This window comes from Pelecanus crispus, chromosome 6, assembly GCF_030463565.1.
Source record: "Pelecanus crispus isolate bPelCri1 chromosome 6, bPelCri1.pri, whole genome shotgun sequence".
Taxonomy (NCBI): domain Eukaryota; kingdom Metazoa; phylum Chordata; class Aves; order Pelecaniformes; family Pelecanidae; genus Pelecanus; species Pelecanus crispus.
Window position 1 is genome coordinate 54,602,818 of NC_134648.1, and position 15,248 is coordinate 54,618,065.

General features: G+C 35.9%; 1 protein-coding gene across 1 annotated transcript in view; it reads right to left on the reverse strand.

The window, feature by feature from the left end:
- Window positions 1–2,546: 2,546 nt before the first annotated feature.
- EFCAB11 (EF-hand calcium binding domain 11) overlaps window positions 2,547–15,248 on the reverse strand; it is a 74,473-nt gene continuing 61,771 nt past the window's right edge. The window contains 1 exon segment of the mRNA XM_075713050.1: window positions 2,547–2,646. Coding sequence (XP_075569165.1) covers window positions 2,547–2,646 — 100 coding nt within the window.

Consider the following 15,248-nt stretch of genomic DNA (forward strand, 5'->3'; position numbering starts at 1 on the left):
CCTAACCCACCTAATAAATGTCATTCTTAATTTTATCAATTTGTAGTGATAGCTGAAGTGTTTCTGCAGTTTGCTAGCCATAACCTAGATAAGCACTAGCTAGTAATTAATTTTCATTCAACTATTCAGTGGGAAGAGTGTCACCAGGGCCTACTCAGTTCCACTAAGCTGTGGTCATCTGCAGTTTCTTTCCGTCAGTCCCCATGGGAGGAGAAACAAGAACACTTATGATCCTTTAACAGTTCTTTTCTAAAAAATATTTCCAACATGGTAAAATAATTTCATTGGCCTCTCCTGAAGTTTATGTTCTCAGTAATTCAAGTTCATAGCAAGTTTTCAAGTCCTTTAGAAAATGAGGATTGAGAGCATATGGAAACAAAGCAGATAAAGAGCACTTTTCTCTCTAGAATTCCTTGTCATATATACAAGACATATATGTTTCTCAAAATGAAAAGCATACAAAGACCTTTCTGTCTGTTACAATATTTAACAGAAGACTATACTTGTACAAGATAGCAGATACACTGTCAGATATCTAGACAGCAAACCACAGCTGGACTAGAAATATAAACAAGAGGCCACAGACTTTTTAACTGCTCTTTATGAACTAAATAATTATTTTTTAAATAAGTAAAATAATAAATAATAATAAAATAATATATCATAATAAAATAATACTGCATGGATTCAGTGTTTAGGAAGGGTAGAGCGTCTGGGCACTGTAAGAACTGAAGTCTACTGGCCAAAAATACCCAGTGTAAGTAATATCACAGCAAACCATCATACATTTTTTCATGAATGTGTCTAGACCTGTAGCAACTATCCTTGTGGGATAATAATTCAGTCTCCTGTATATCAGAAGAGGCTGTGATGATATTTCTAATTAACATCAATGGTGATGATTCTCTTACGAAAACATTCACCTATTGGGAAATGACATTTCTAAGGCAAAACCTCCAATCTATTAGCATGTCTTGCCATCACCTTCCAAAGGTAACACCAGTTTGCTCCCACTGATTAGCACATAAAGCATGTTATTTGAGTTACAGCTCATTTAATCTAGTGGATATTTTGTTCTCATATATAGAATCAGAAACATCTGCTGATATATTCAGTGTCTCCAACTTCCTCCCATTATTTATACATTATCTGCCTAGGAATTAAAAATTTCTCTTTGCCTGTAGCTAATGAGATAGACAAATACATGTAATGGGAGCAGAAAACATAGACATGATTTTGTAAATGCTTCACCTGTAAATTGTACTCTGGAATGCCTCACTCAAATTTGATAGAAAATGGGGACTCTCTTGACTTAAGAGCAGAATTGATATTCTCTTCCTCTTACTGATCATTATTATTTGTTATTTGTAATTTATTTACAGCAGTATTAAGTATGCGCTACAGTCTGTAAGTTCACTTCAGGCGGGGATTGCTTCTGGACAGTTTCAAAAGAAATCTCTAATCCAAGCAACTTAACAACTGGCAGGTAAACAGAAATGAAGCAATCAAGTGGAACATATGATCAGAGACACTGCCCATAATGAACTCTCTATTATCTGTTACTATTAATATGAACACACAAAGGCAGCAGGAAGTAAGTGATCACAGATAAAATAAATTGAATAAGAAAGATTTATCTCACTATAGCACAGCTTGGATGGATGTATATAAAGTTACAGCAGGTAAGAACATCTCCCAGCTACTGGATAAGAGAGAGAGAGAGAGAAAGGAAGATAGCTTTGTAGACAATGACAGATTCCACCTTATACTACCCCTCAACTCTTGGGAAATTCTCTGATATTGCTAAAGTGTACATATCCAAATTCTTCCCTAAAAGTCAGCCGAAGGTTTGAATACACAGAATTTTCAGCCTGCAAGACTGAGGTCCATGATGTACACTTGAAAGATTTGTCCTTATCTCCATTTAAAAAAATGTTTAAAAAAAAAAAAAGCTAAGTATTTATGCTTACTTTACTTCCTTACATACACAGTTCTTGACAATTGTTCAGAATTAAATCATGTAGCTAATTAACCAATAAACTTAAATTAAAAATAATGTGTAATATATAAAAAAGAACAATATATGAAAGTGAAACAATAAAGGAAAGACAAATATACTACTGATTTAAAAAAAACCCAGGCACTATCTGCCATAAATTTAATCAGTTTCTATACATGTGAGATATTTTGGTCTGCCAACAAAGGTCTGTTGAAAAAGTAAACAAATAAATTTCACAGTAACTGGAAATCAGAGTTGCTCCTTTTTCATCTGTTAAGTCAAAAAGAAAAAGTACACAGTTGCAGTTCCTAACTAGGGTGATTGGGAATCAATTGAGATTTCAAGTATTTTAAGTATTCTACACACACATACACATGTAAATTAATACACCCAACTTGTCAACAGTAAAGCTTCAAAGGCTGTTCTTCAGAGCTACACTTACAGTCAAAGTTCTTAAAATGCTGGCTGAAATAAATGAAGTTTCATTGATTTTTAAATATCTTGAGATCTGAAGTTTTTACTTTGTCTTTTCGCCAGAGGATATTCTTTAGGCAAAGTACACTGGTGATACTTCATCTTGTCCATACTTCATTGCAGATTCAAACTCTTTGAAGCTGATGCGGCCATCAGAATCCTGATCGACTTCTCTGTAAGAGAAAAGAGATTTGGTATTTAAAACCCAAAAGACATTATGTAAAACAGACATTATACTTAGCTGTAGACATCCAACACAACATTGTTTTTGAAGAGCTCAAGAGTCCTACCACTTGAATTCTATATAAAGAATTAATGAACTAAAAATGCTTTTTTGTGTAGTACGTCTCATATGAGGATCTCAAAGCTTTTTAAAAAGAACAAGTATCATTGTGTGCATCCAACAGGAGGTAATAATTACAATGACTTGTGCAAAGTTAGCACTTTTAGCACAAATTTAGTGCTTACACCTCATCCCTAATTCCCCAAATTCAATCACCTGTGGCAGAGATCCTCAAAGTTCCATAACACAACATGCAACCCAAGACTCCTAGGTCTTAAGATACTTCAAACTTACATTTAAAATTTCCCAAATTGCCCCATGACCTTCCACATGCTGCAAGCAGCTTATTTTGAAACAAAGATTATGTTAATAAAAGACCTACTCCTTGTGGTTGTAAGAAAAAAAAGCTAATTTTTATGTTAGTATATGCTAAAGTGGATATTTTGGTAGTCAAAACTGAAAAGTAAAAGTTGTTAATATTTATTTCCACAGTATAAGCTGATAGAAAATGGCAATTCAATTAATGCCATTAACACAGAGGGCTAAGTTTTATCAAATACACTTTGCAAAATTATTTGATGCAGTTATAAATCAGGCTGACAAAACAGTAGGCAGCCAGTCACGAGCGGTGTTCCCCAGGGATCCGTTTTGGGGCCAGTCTTGTTTAGTATCTTTACCAGTGATCTGGACAAGGGGATCGAGTGCGCCCTCAGTAAGTTTGCAGATGACACCAAGTTGGGTGGGAGTGTCGATCTGCTCAAGGGTAGGATGGCCCTGCAGAGGCACCTGGACAGGCTGGATCAATGGGCCAAGGACAACTGGGTGAGGTTCAACAAGGCCAAGTGCCAGGTCCTGCACTTGGGTCACAACAACCCCATGCAGCGCTACAGGCTTGGGGAAGAGTGGCTGGAAAGCTGCCTGGCCGAAAAAGACCTGGGCGTGCTGGTTGACAGCCAGCTGAATGTGAGCCAGCAGTGTGCCCAGGTGGCCAAGAAGGCCAACAGCATCCTGGCTTGTATCAGGAATAGTGTGGCCAGCAGGAGCAGGGAGGTTGATTGTCCCCCTGTACTCGGTGCTGGTGAGGCCGCACCTGGAATACTGTGTCCAGTTTTGGGCCCCTCACTACAAGAAAGACATTGAGGTGCTGGAGCGTGTTCAGAGAAGGGCAAGGAAGCTGGTGAAGGGTCTGGAGCACAGGCCTTATGAGGAGCGGCTGAGGGAACAGGGGTTGTTTAGTCTAGAGAAGAGGAGGCTGAGGGGACACCTTATCGCTCTCTACAACTACCTGAAAGGAGGTTGTAGGGACGTGGGTGTTGGTCTCTTCTCCCAAGTAGCTAGCGACAGGACAAGAGGAAATGGCCTCAAGTTGCACCAGGGGAGGTTTAGATTGGATATGAGGAAAAATTTCTTTACTGAAAGAGTGGTCAAGCATTGGAACAGGCTGCCCGGAGAGGTGGTGGAGTCACCTTCCCTAGAGGTCTTCAAAAAACATGTAGATGTGGCACTCTGGGACATGGTTTAGTAGGCATGGTGGTGTTGGGTTGATGATTGGAGTGACGATCTTAGAGGTCCTTTCCAATCTTAATGATTCCTAGTTTTTACTTGCATTATAAATAATCCAGCCACCAAGCCAGGAAACATGAAATTGCTACTCTACCCTTAATTGGTTTCGTAGTGGATTTGGTAATGTTAGATTAATGGTTGGACTGGATGACCTTAAAGGTCTTTTCCAACCTAAACGATTCTATGATTCTATGATTCTATTCTGTAAAGTATCTGTCTTAGTTCTGCCTAGCTTTCTTACTAGAAATACGACACTTATACAAAAGTTAATCTTAAATAATTAAAAAAAAAATTAATTATTGGATCTCAATATTTGGTTATCATCTAGGAGAATATTGGATTGGTTTATACCAATGTGCAGCCCATAATTTTATTCATAATCTGGAATAAAATTTATGATTATTACTGCTAAAATCTACAGATGACACAAAGATTGCTAAAATTATAGTGCTGCAAACATTGTCATCACCATTAGTGTTCAATGGTAGTATTCCTACCATTTTGCAGCATGCAAAATGGGATGCATCTTCTACATAGACAAAATTGAAAATTCCAAAATAATCCATGCTCTTTAGGAGAGACACATTTTATTATCCTTTGAATGCCCTGGAAATTTCAAAGCGATTCTATACCCTGAAGAAGTAGTACAGTAATTCAGTTTTAAAGAAAGCCTTTCACAAAGAGATAGGATGTCCTGTTTGACACTTACTCTAAAAGCACTCTTGAGAAAAGCCTAGTAAAGGTAAAAGAAAATAATTTATTTACAACAGCTTCAAATACAGAAACACAGTTACAAAGGTTACAAAGACTGATAAGAGGAAACAGAGAACTGGTTACATCTGCCTATCCTTACCTCAGCTGCAAGCAGCTTCTCTAGATTATCCAGCTTTCAAAACATCAATGACTATCAAAACATGGGACTAAAGAAAGATTTCTTCTGAAAAAAATACTACATCTTTAAGTTTGTCTTCACAGAAGAGGGTCTCGATTTGGAATACGTGCTTCTCCTTTCCTTGAAGAAGTACTATTTAGATTAAAATGTTATTATTCTCCCCTTCAATAATAATTATTAATCTTCAGCTTTTTCAAGAATCCCTCAGACTACCAACTTCCCACCTCTTTGGAGCTTTTAACATTATTTGGTAAGATTCCTCTCAACCCTTGGCAATAAATAAAAAATAAAAATCTGTACTAGTGCTTAACTTTGCTATCAATGAACTATTAACCTCTTGTGAAGTAGACTTGGTCAAAGTTCAAACTTCATGGTGCAATGATGAACCCTACATGGCCATAAACATAAGAAATTACACCCTGTCATTGTAGAAATATTTAAATGAAATTAAGTCCTTCAGCTTATTGTTGGCTCTCCTTTAAGACTAAAATATGATGATATTCTATTGCTTTTCAGATAAGGACGAGTTTGAGATGATGATCACCCCTAATTCTTTAGGGACAACATGATAGCTGGAGATGGACCAATCACTCAGTTTCTTGGTGAAAGGGATCCTTTCAAACACCACTGTTATAATACAAAGAAATGCAAACTTATTCACCAGCGAAGGATGAATACAGGTCATAATTACAAACTGGAGATGCTGTCCTGGAAAGCAGCGACTGAAAAGGACTGGGGCGTCATAGAAAGTAATCAAATGAAGATTATCTCCTACTGCGGTGCTTTACATAAGAGGGTGAATATGATCCTTGAATGTATAAGCAGGATAATATCTAAAACAAATACAAGACTGATTTTATTTCAGAATACAGTGTTAGGAAAATAATGACTGAAATACTCTGTCTACTTTCTGGCACCTGCACTTCAGAAAGGATACTGAGGAACTTAAAAGAACTGAGAAAATAACTACAGTAATTATACAAGTTCTGGAAAGCATGCCTTATAACGAGACATTAAAATACTCTGCTCAAAAAAAAGATTGAGCCAAACAAATCAAGACCATAAGTAACTCTTTAGGAAAAATATTTTGGATAGTAAATATCTTTTTAAGCTTACAAGGAAAGACCTGATGATAGGCACAAGTTGAAGCCAAAGCTAGAAAAATGTCTAACTTACATAAGTTTGGGTTTTTTTTAATGAGGTTGACGAGCTATTGAGGTAACTTACCCAGGGACACGGGAAGTGATACTTCCTTGGTTTACCCTCCCTTGCTGTATTCTCTGTATGTTCAGGAGTTTCCTAAACCACACATGTATGTCTGCATGTAATTATTCGTGATGTATATTTATTGTTTGGATTTGCCTAACAGCTTTTTGAACCGATGCGAAGCCCATGCTTGAACACCTGCTCTGTTATTAAGTACCACCTCTTATTTATTTTGAGCCTGCAAGTTTTTTTGCTACTCCCTATAATTAAGGTACCCTTCTCAGTGACTGTATGTTTCAAAGGGTGCCTAAAAAGGATCTGTTTTTAAAGATTGACTATTGAAGCATTTTTTAAAACAAAAAGCCTATTTTAATGACAGTAATTATTATTATAACCTGTGCTATTTGCAGTAAATTAGTTCATTCAAAGAAAATGTACAGATATAAATACCTGAGAGAATGTATAATAATCAAATAACAAAATCTTTTTTTTTAATATTATGATGTATTCCCAGAATTTAATTCTGGAAGATCACTTCATGCGTGTTTTAGAAGTTAGTGCTGACAATCTGGCTACACTGAAGTTAATGGGAGCTTTGCCATTAATTTTCAGGAGGCAAGAATTTCACACAAAATATCTGAATTATGGACATAAATCACAACTTTAACGTTTATATTCACTATGTGTGCCTGTTTGGAAGCTGCTCTTGAAAAATGGCCCTCAACTTTACGTGGTGTTTATTCAACACCCTGAAAGCCACTAAATGATTCTTTGAATTAAGAATCACCTTCTGAATAACCTTTCAGCAGAGATTAGCAAGATATGTTGGGTGATAAATAAATGACAAATAAACTGGTAAGTAGTTAGCTGTTGTAATCTGAAGAAACACTACATTTATTTAAATGTTATGGATTTTTGGAACCTTGCCAAAAGTAATCTGAAAGTGAGAATGGCCTTAGAGTGTTAAATTTTCATTTTCATCCAGCTGAAGCAAATGATATATTCATCCTTGTGATTATGAAAATACTATGTCACAGCATATTGATCTTTATTTCACAGGTCACTATTCATTTAACACTCTTAGTAAAATATATATAGATATTTCAAGGTATGTAGTGCCTTAGGTAGATTGTCTGATCTTTCACTGAAAATTGAGTAATAATCAGCATCACAAGTTACTGACTGTGAGATATAAATTATTCTTTTATACAATTAGGTAATTGAAGACTCCCAAAATCACCTAAGTGTATTTTCATAGGAAACTGGATTAGATAAATGGTACTTTTCTTCTGACAGGAATATTTTATCCATAAATCTGAGTAAATGAATAACCTAAAAGACTAATGTTTAATATAAGTTGCCTCTTGAAGTTTCATGTTTATTAATTCACTGAAATGAGTACTTATCAGAAAAGTATCCACATGCAAATACAGCCTAGCCTTTTATTTTATAAATAGCTGTGCATATTAATCAGTCACTTAAGCTTTTTCCCAGCTAACCCCACAACAGTTTACATATGGTCAGATCTTGTAGTTCCTGAGACAAAAACACAAATACAGAATTTGGCCATAATATTTCTTCTTTTTGTATGGAAAGACTCGCACACTTTGAAATATACTGTATCTATCTGATTTATACATCATTTTTTTCATTAATCCATCATATCTGTCCAAAACATGCAAAAATACAGATCAAAGATTTTAATTCTACCCTGTATTTCTCTACATAATTCAGTATCTGTCCTAAGTGGTAAATCAGAGAATTAAGCAATCATTTCTATTACTAAAAAAAAAGAGTGGTGAATGCACTGCAGAGCTAGCAGAGACTGCCATTGAGTTGGCTTTCAACTGGTTAGCTTAGTAGGACAAGCCCCAAAAGTCAAATAAGAGCCGGGATAAATTAAACTCAGCTCAGATCTCTGATGCCATGGCCATACATCAGATACATGCCAAGTGAAGAAGGTGGCTTAAAACTAGCTTAGATTTCTCCACTATGTAAACATCCTTAGAGATCATTAATTATACTACTAAAGATGGATGTTCCTCACTTTGACTTTGAAAGAACTGAAGTTAACCCTTGGGAAGGAAGTTTTCATTTAATCTATTTTACGCAGGCAGGAGTTTTCATAGAGATCAGTGAGGATAAAACACTAGGTATATCATGTAAATGAAATACAGGAAGAGAAATATAACATACGGGTTATACCACTGAGAATGAAAGCGTCAAGGTTCCTTCTTACAGCTTTCTACAGGAATGGGGGTTCACTTTGGTTACTGCTCAAAGAAAAAGAGTATTTCTTTAAAAGTGATAGAAATGGTTACTTGACTTTCCAAGCAATGTATTGTCTAATGTATGACTTAAAAACATTCACGACACATTAAGTTTGGGTAAAACAGCATTAACAGTTACCATAAGTAAATATAAAAAGACTACTTTCTGTTTACAAAGAAACATAAAATTAGAAATTTGAGGAATTTTAAATACTGGTTTCCAAACACTTTTAGTTTCCGGCTGAGGTATTATGAGAAACAAGTTACAGAGACCCCTACTTTCCATACACAATTGCAATTTATTAAATGCCTACATGTGGAGGCATAATACATGGCCTTTTATATATTGCTATGTAACAACCATTTTCTCAGAGCAGATGAAGATATAATGAGATATACCATGTGTATAAGTAACTTATTTCTGTAATAGTCCATGCACTAGAGGGATTTTCTTAATTGTCCATATTTTTTTCTTCACAATGAAAGATTTAGCAATATATACTACTCCTCCTGAATTAGAGACAAAAGCATGCCAGGCACACAAGGGTGGGTCTTCAAATCACAATTTCTCTGCAATTTACGTTTCCCTGGTTTTAGGACATACCAAGAATAGCACTGTTTTTTTCCTATTTATTGTAGCCATACAAATGAGATTAAACATTCATACAAATTTCTATCATACATCTCCAAAATCTATACATATAAAGTTCCCTGCTATCTCATTATTTAGGTATATACTGTGAGTAAAGAGAAGTTGTGCATTTTCTTTAAATTATTTCAGAGAAGCGCTAAGGAGTGCAGTTTCCTGAATTACTATGCTAGACTGTATCTGAACTGCTTTTAAGTACTGTGAGCCATTCAGCAGCAGTGCCTTGCAACTTTCACAATACATTTATTGTCTCATTAAATATTTTCTACATTTCAAATGCTGTATCTTACCTAGACACCAGAGGCCAGCAGGATTACTGGCTATGAATGATTTAGGCCTGGAGCCCTTTTTGCAGGTATTTCTGGGCATAGTTCTTTTATGCTTAAATTCCTGGCACCATTCAGGTCTAACAATGTCTGCCTTACCTTCGCGCTTCGGACCTGGCTGTGACAATCCAAAGCCCATTTTCTATTAAAATAGCTTTTCTCATTGTATTATTTATGGAAATCTAATATGAATGTCATAGGGAGCCAGCCTACACATGAAACCCATGGTGATTTCATAAGGAGAAGGCACCTAAGAACCCCACTGCCTTTTTCACTAATATAAAATGATGTTAAATTTTCATCTAACTTGTATTTTCAAGGAAGCAGAAGTACTGAAGAAATGTAACTTACCTTGAGATCCAGGGATCTTCCTTTACTGCTCTTTTACTCCTTCTGACACTATTCTTCCTCTGTCTCAGCCAGAAAATCTGGATTCAATTTCCAAGGGAACCATCTTTCCCATTAAAACCTTATCATCCGTTGTATATGACCCAGTGATAAAATTTTCCAAATGATGTTTGTCTACTGTATGCAAATGCTATTTAACTCTATTATGGACATCCTTTTCTTCCACATTCATTTGCTCTATAGAGCCACTTGTTACAATATTCTTCCAACCCTCCTTGATGCACTGAACTTCAAAGCAATGCGGTTAAATGATACTTGGCTCTAATCCTGTTGGCCCTCATTTTAACTTATTCCTTGTGACTTGAACAATGTCAAAAGATCTGTAGGGTTAACATGTTGCCTGCCTGCAATGAGTTGGAGATGACTGCTTTAGTGCCTTTTCCCACAGATTAAATGTTAAGAATATGTGGCTCGGAATTTTCTTTTATGTCTTCACTATCTGACTGAGAACTTCAATCCTGACTTCTTTCTTTGGGAATTACAATACAAATAATAATTTAAAAAAACTAAAAATAAGACAATTTACAAACACAAGTCTGTTAAACATGTTTTCTTACTATTTGGTCACAGTTTTATAAATTAATATTGGCTCCAATAGGCAACTATCATAAGCTAGAAAAATAGGTCATAATAAGTGGAAAAAGCCCCCCTTTTTTTTTTCTCCTATGGAAACAGCAATGAAAAAACCAGAACATGTTCTTAGACTTTCCAAAGTACCAGCCTGTGAAACAAACAGATTCATAAAAATATTCCATATGATTACAATATAATTCCAGAGAGTAAGCAGAAATATCACTTGAATATACATTAAACTATAAACGACCATACAGACCTGTGGGTCTACAACAGCTGAATTCTTGTATTTCACAGTTTGAATTGATCTAAGTAAGAAACTCACTACTTGACAATTATTCAGAAAAAAACCTACCACCACCAAATAACCTGAAAACAATTGCTAGAAACTGCAGAAACTGATCACATGTATATAATCTCAACAGTTTAAGAATAAAGTTTTCACATCCAGAGTTTAAAATTGATTATATATTTTACATCCAAATTTTACTGCTATTACATTTATTTGATATTTTTAAATAAACCGTCAGGGAGTAATTTAAACCAGAGCCAAGACTTTCACTGTATTTAGAACCAAAGCTGTCATACAGATTGAGCAGTGAAAGCACAAATTCCACTTTATGCAAGGAGTCCCTGCCGAGGACAAAATGACCCACCAATTGAAGATTCAAGGATGACAGCTTCTTCAACAAGCTGCCTTCTCTTCTGATTAACCAGCTGGTTCTTTCTACTCATTCTGCCTGCTTCCTCCTTGATGGGATTCCTGCAGAGCTCCACAGCTGTTTTGTTACTAATGTGTATATTAATTTCACTTCTTTGAAAAGCTAAGTGTTGAGAAAAGCCATTCTGATCTTTAGTAAACACGGAAGAATTATGAAGACACCCCTGGTTTTGCTTCCTGAAACAGGACATGCTATTGGAATACTAGCAGTCAGAAGTTTCAGTTAGGTAGGAGAGCTTAAGGAAGCATTTACATTGTCATAGAATTATATTAAGGTTGAAATGCACTTCACTTTACCTTCAGTGCTGTTCAGTTTTTAAAAATTATTTTTAAAAGTAGAGAACAAGTTAATTACTAACTGACGGGAGAACTGCAGCAACAATTTACTACCTTCAGTTGTTTCTCCTCTGGGATAAATACTGTCTTGTTTTTTCTGAGTGCACTGCCTGACTACTGCTCTCAGTAACTGTAATATACTTTCTTCTTGATGCCCAATTTTCTACCTGCAATATTCCTTATCCATTGATGTACACTTTCCCTGATTTTCTTCTCTCTGAACAATGGAAATAGTCCTGGACACCCTCGTCCTGCCAAATTTTATCCCTTCTTTCTTAGCTGGTTTTGTTGTCTGAAGTCTTTAACATTCATGCCATGGTTGATCCCACGGAGCTAGTAGTGGTACTCGGGTAGAGTAACTCTTCAGTTTATTTCTCTGAATGCTTCTCAGTGAGCAAACTACCCCAGACCCTCTTCTCAGATTGATTCTGCCGCCTTCTTCTGCTGACCAGGAGAGCTCCACAGAAGAACCTCTGAACCTCTACTTCTCTGAGTATGTTTCCTAGCTCATCTTGAACTTTCTGGTGTGCAGCTGCCCACTGTAGCTTGTCTTTTCATGTCTTCTCACTCTTTCACTTAGGAAAAATAATTTATCCTTTGAATATAAATGACCCTTGTTTATGGCAATCTTTTTTACTGATTTTTCTTGTTCCTAAGTTTCTGCCTTTTAGAAAAGGTCTACTGAAACCTACAAGGATCTCCAGGTTTTATAAGTAAATTAAGAAATGCCTTGCAGAGCTCAAGAAAGATCTGCTGTTTGGAATCACTACCAAACGTGTGTGTTTCTGGTGGATTTATTTAATAAGCAGTTGGAGGAACAATATAATTAATAAATATTTTTTCTCCTGGATTGGGATTAAGTAGAATTTATAATATATGATATGTATTATAATAATATTACAGTATGTAACGTGGAAGATATGGTACTTGGATACAACGGTCTGAATTGTACATTAAGCTTGCCTGTTCAAACAAAATCACTTTTTGCAGAGTCAAAACTAGAAGCCTAGGAAAAAGAAATGCAGATTATATCCCCAATGGGATGTTTATCACAGAAAGATGATCATAAAGAGCTCTGGCATCTTGGTGGAAAAGCAACCCAGCGTGAGCTTTTAAGGAGCCGTCAAGACATAAAGAGTGACCTCATTTTTAGTTACACAAATAAGGGAGAAGTGTTATTTATGCTGCAGATGCAGAATTCCATGGATAACACCAATATTGGAATACTGCATTCAACCCTGGTGTCTGTTTTTTGAAGAGAATACTTAGATAATGCAGAAACCTAAACTGCCAAAAAATCATTTGGAAACAGAAATTGCCCAAAGGAATTCAGTTCCTCCGTTTCCATCAGACGCTGTTGACATGACCATAGTGTACCTCCGTAGAGATGATACTTAATATCAAAGGGCTAGTGAACAAGAACTAGTGACAAAGGCTAAGAAGAGACAAACTGAAGAATGAAATAAAAATGTTTAGGAAAAAACGAATCAAATTGTATAGCCTGTAACACACAAATATTCAAGCTAGTATCTTTAAAAAATCTTAATCACTATACTTATGTCAAAAGTTCAGATAAGCCCTCATCTCTTCTCATTTTACTGCTTTAAAACCATCATCCTTGCTGAAGACTAGACACCTAACGTTAGAGCTACTAATTCTGCCTTTAATTACTCGGTAAAAGCACTGAGGCTGACTCAGAGATTGACTATTGGCTCCATAGTACTAACTCATCAGCTAGGAAAAAAGGGAGTTTAAAAATCAAGTTTTTAGTTCTATCTAATGTATTTAACATTTTCATCCTTTTATCTCCTCTGAATAGATTTATTTGAAAGCATGAAATACCTTACTTCATGACTAACATATTTAACTATTTTTATCATTAACACTCATCTTCTGCTGTTGCCTAAAAGCCCCAATCAGGCTCGAGGTCTCATTTAACAAGGAATTATAAAATACAGAAGACAAAGCCTGGAAAAAATGAGTTTATACCTAAAAAAGAAGACACAAAACCCCCTAATTAAAGTAGATGAGTACTAGTTCATCCAAGTGCTGCCTAAATTGGAACTTAGGTTAAAACTTCCTTAAACTCCAGGTGGCAAATGGTCAACCTGCTTTCCAGAGCTGCTGAATCTTTAAGATGGCTCATTAGGCATCACCTTGCTTAGCCAAGGATTCCCTGTGTGACAACAGTTTACAGTTGCTCATCTAGGTTTGGTAGAAGCGGAGGAGAGCGTGAGCACACCTGAAACTCCGGTTTGAGCATATGGTCACCATCACTCTCCTCGTATTCCTTGTAGAAGTGCAAATAGTTAAATTATCAGGCAACTAAATTCAATGTAGCCAGATGGTGTCCAGTTCTGCCTCCTCCATATCTTAACTTTTTTTAATTCTAACACTGAAAAAGAAGAATACTATTCTCTAGCTAACTTGCAGATTGCAGGAAAAAACACACACATACATATATTTCATGTTTCTTCTTACTATTTAAAGCTGTGGTTTCAGATCTTGCAAGCTAGGTAGGATCAGATCTGAAAAGTTTAAAATAAAATGCATATGCTGGAAAAGAATAATGTTGGTGTTCCAATACTCACTCTTCTAAGTTATTCTTGAAACAATGTTCTAGCATGGACAAAGTAGATACTCTGTGACATAGGATGCTATCTTTCTAAAAAGATTAAAAGTTGAGTATTGAAGTTCATGGGCACATGAATAGGCTGAGAGGTGGTGAGTTAAGCTCTCCTATTTGTCCAAAGCTGCAAACCCATGATGCAAACTTTGAAAGAAGTGGCAAATGTCCTCCTTGATGAATGATGCAATTTTCTCACACTCTTAAATGTTTATCTTTCATGAACAGCCTGCTTGTTTCTCATGCTTTTAAATGCACATGTGCTCATCTGTGTGCAGCTGCCATGTTGCAGCAAAATTAATGCTTTGAGCTTCACAAGTTAAGACAGCAACTTGACATGGTAGCACTATCTGCACACATCTGAATCCAATGTCACATTCAAAATATATTTTCACTAAATCTTGATTATTATATTCTTGTTGTCTACACTTTCAATGGATGCTACCAATCACCTGTCATGATCTGAGTTTATTGCAGGACATGGGATAGAAAGCACATTACAGTCTCTGTCGGACAATCCACACTATGAACACCATAGTCATCCCTGCTCCTTCTTTTGAACTTCTCTACAGCATTTGACATAGCTAATGAACTATGAACTGTATGTAAAAGAGACTGACTGTTTTGAAACAGTTTATTTCAAGAGAGCCATAACCAGAAAGGAGCAGTAGAAAAATGTACCTCACAGTTCCCTTTTTCTTCAACCTTATTTAAAATACAAACACAGAGACTGAAAGAACTGGAAAGGTGTCATGAACTGCAGTGAAAACACTATGTAAGCATTACAAAATTCCACCCTTTAATCATATTGCATTGAATACAGTAACACAAAGTCACCAAACTGCCTCAGTACTTGAGCTCATGGATAAAAAGCAGAACGTGGAAGTGGAAACTGAGAAAAAGATAAGTTACACTTGATGGC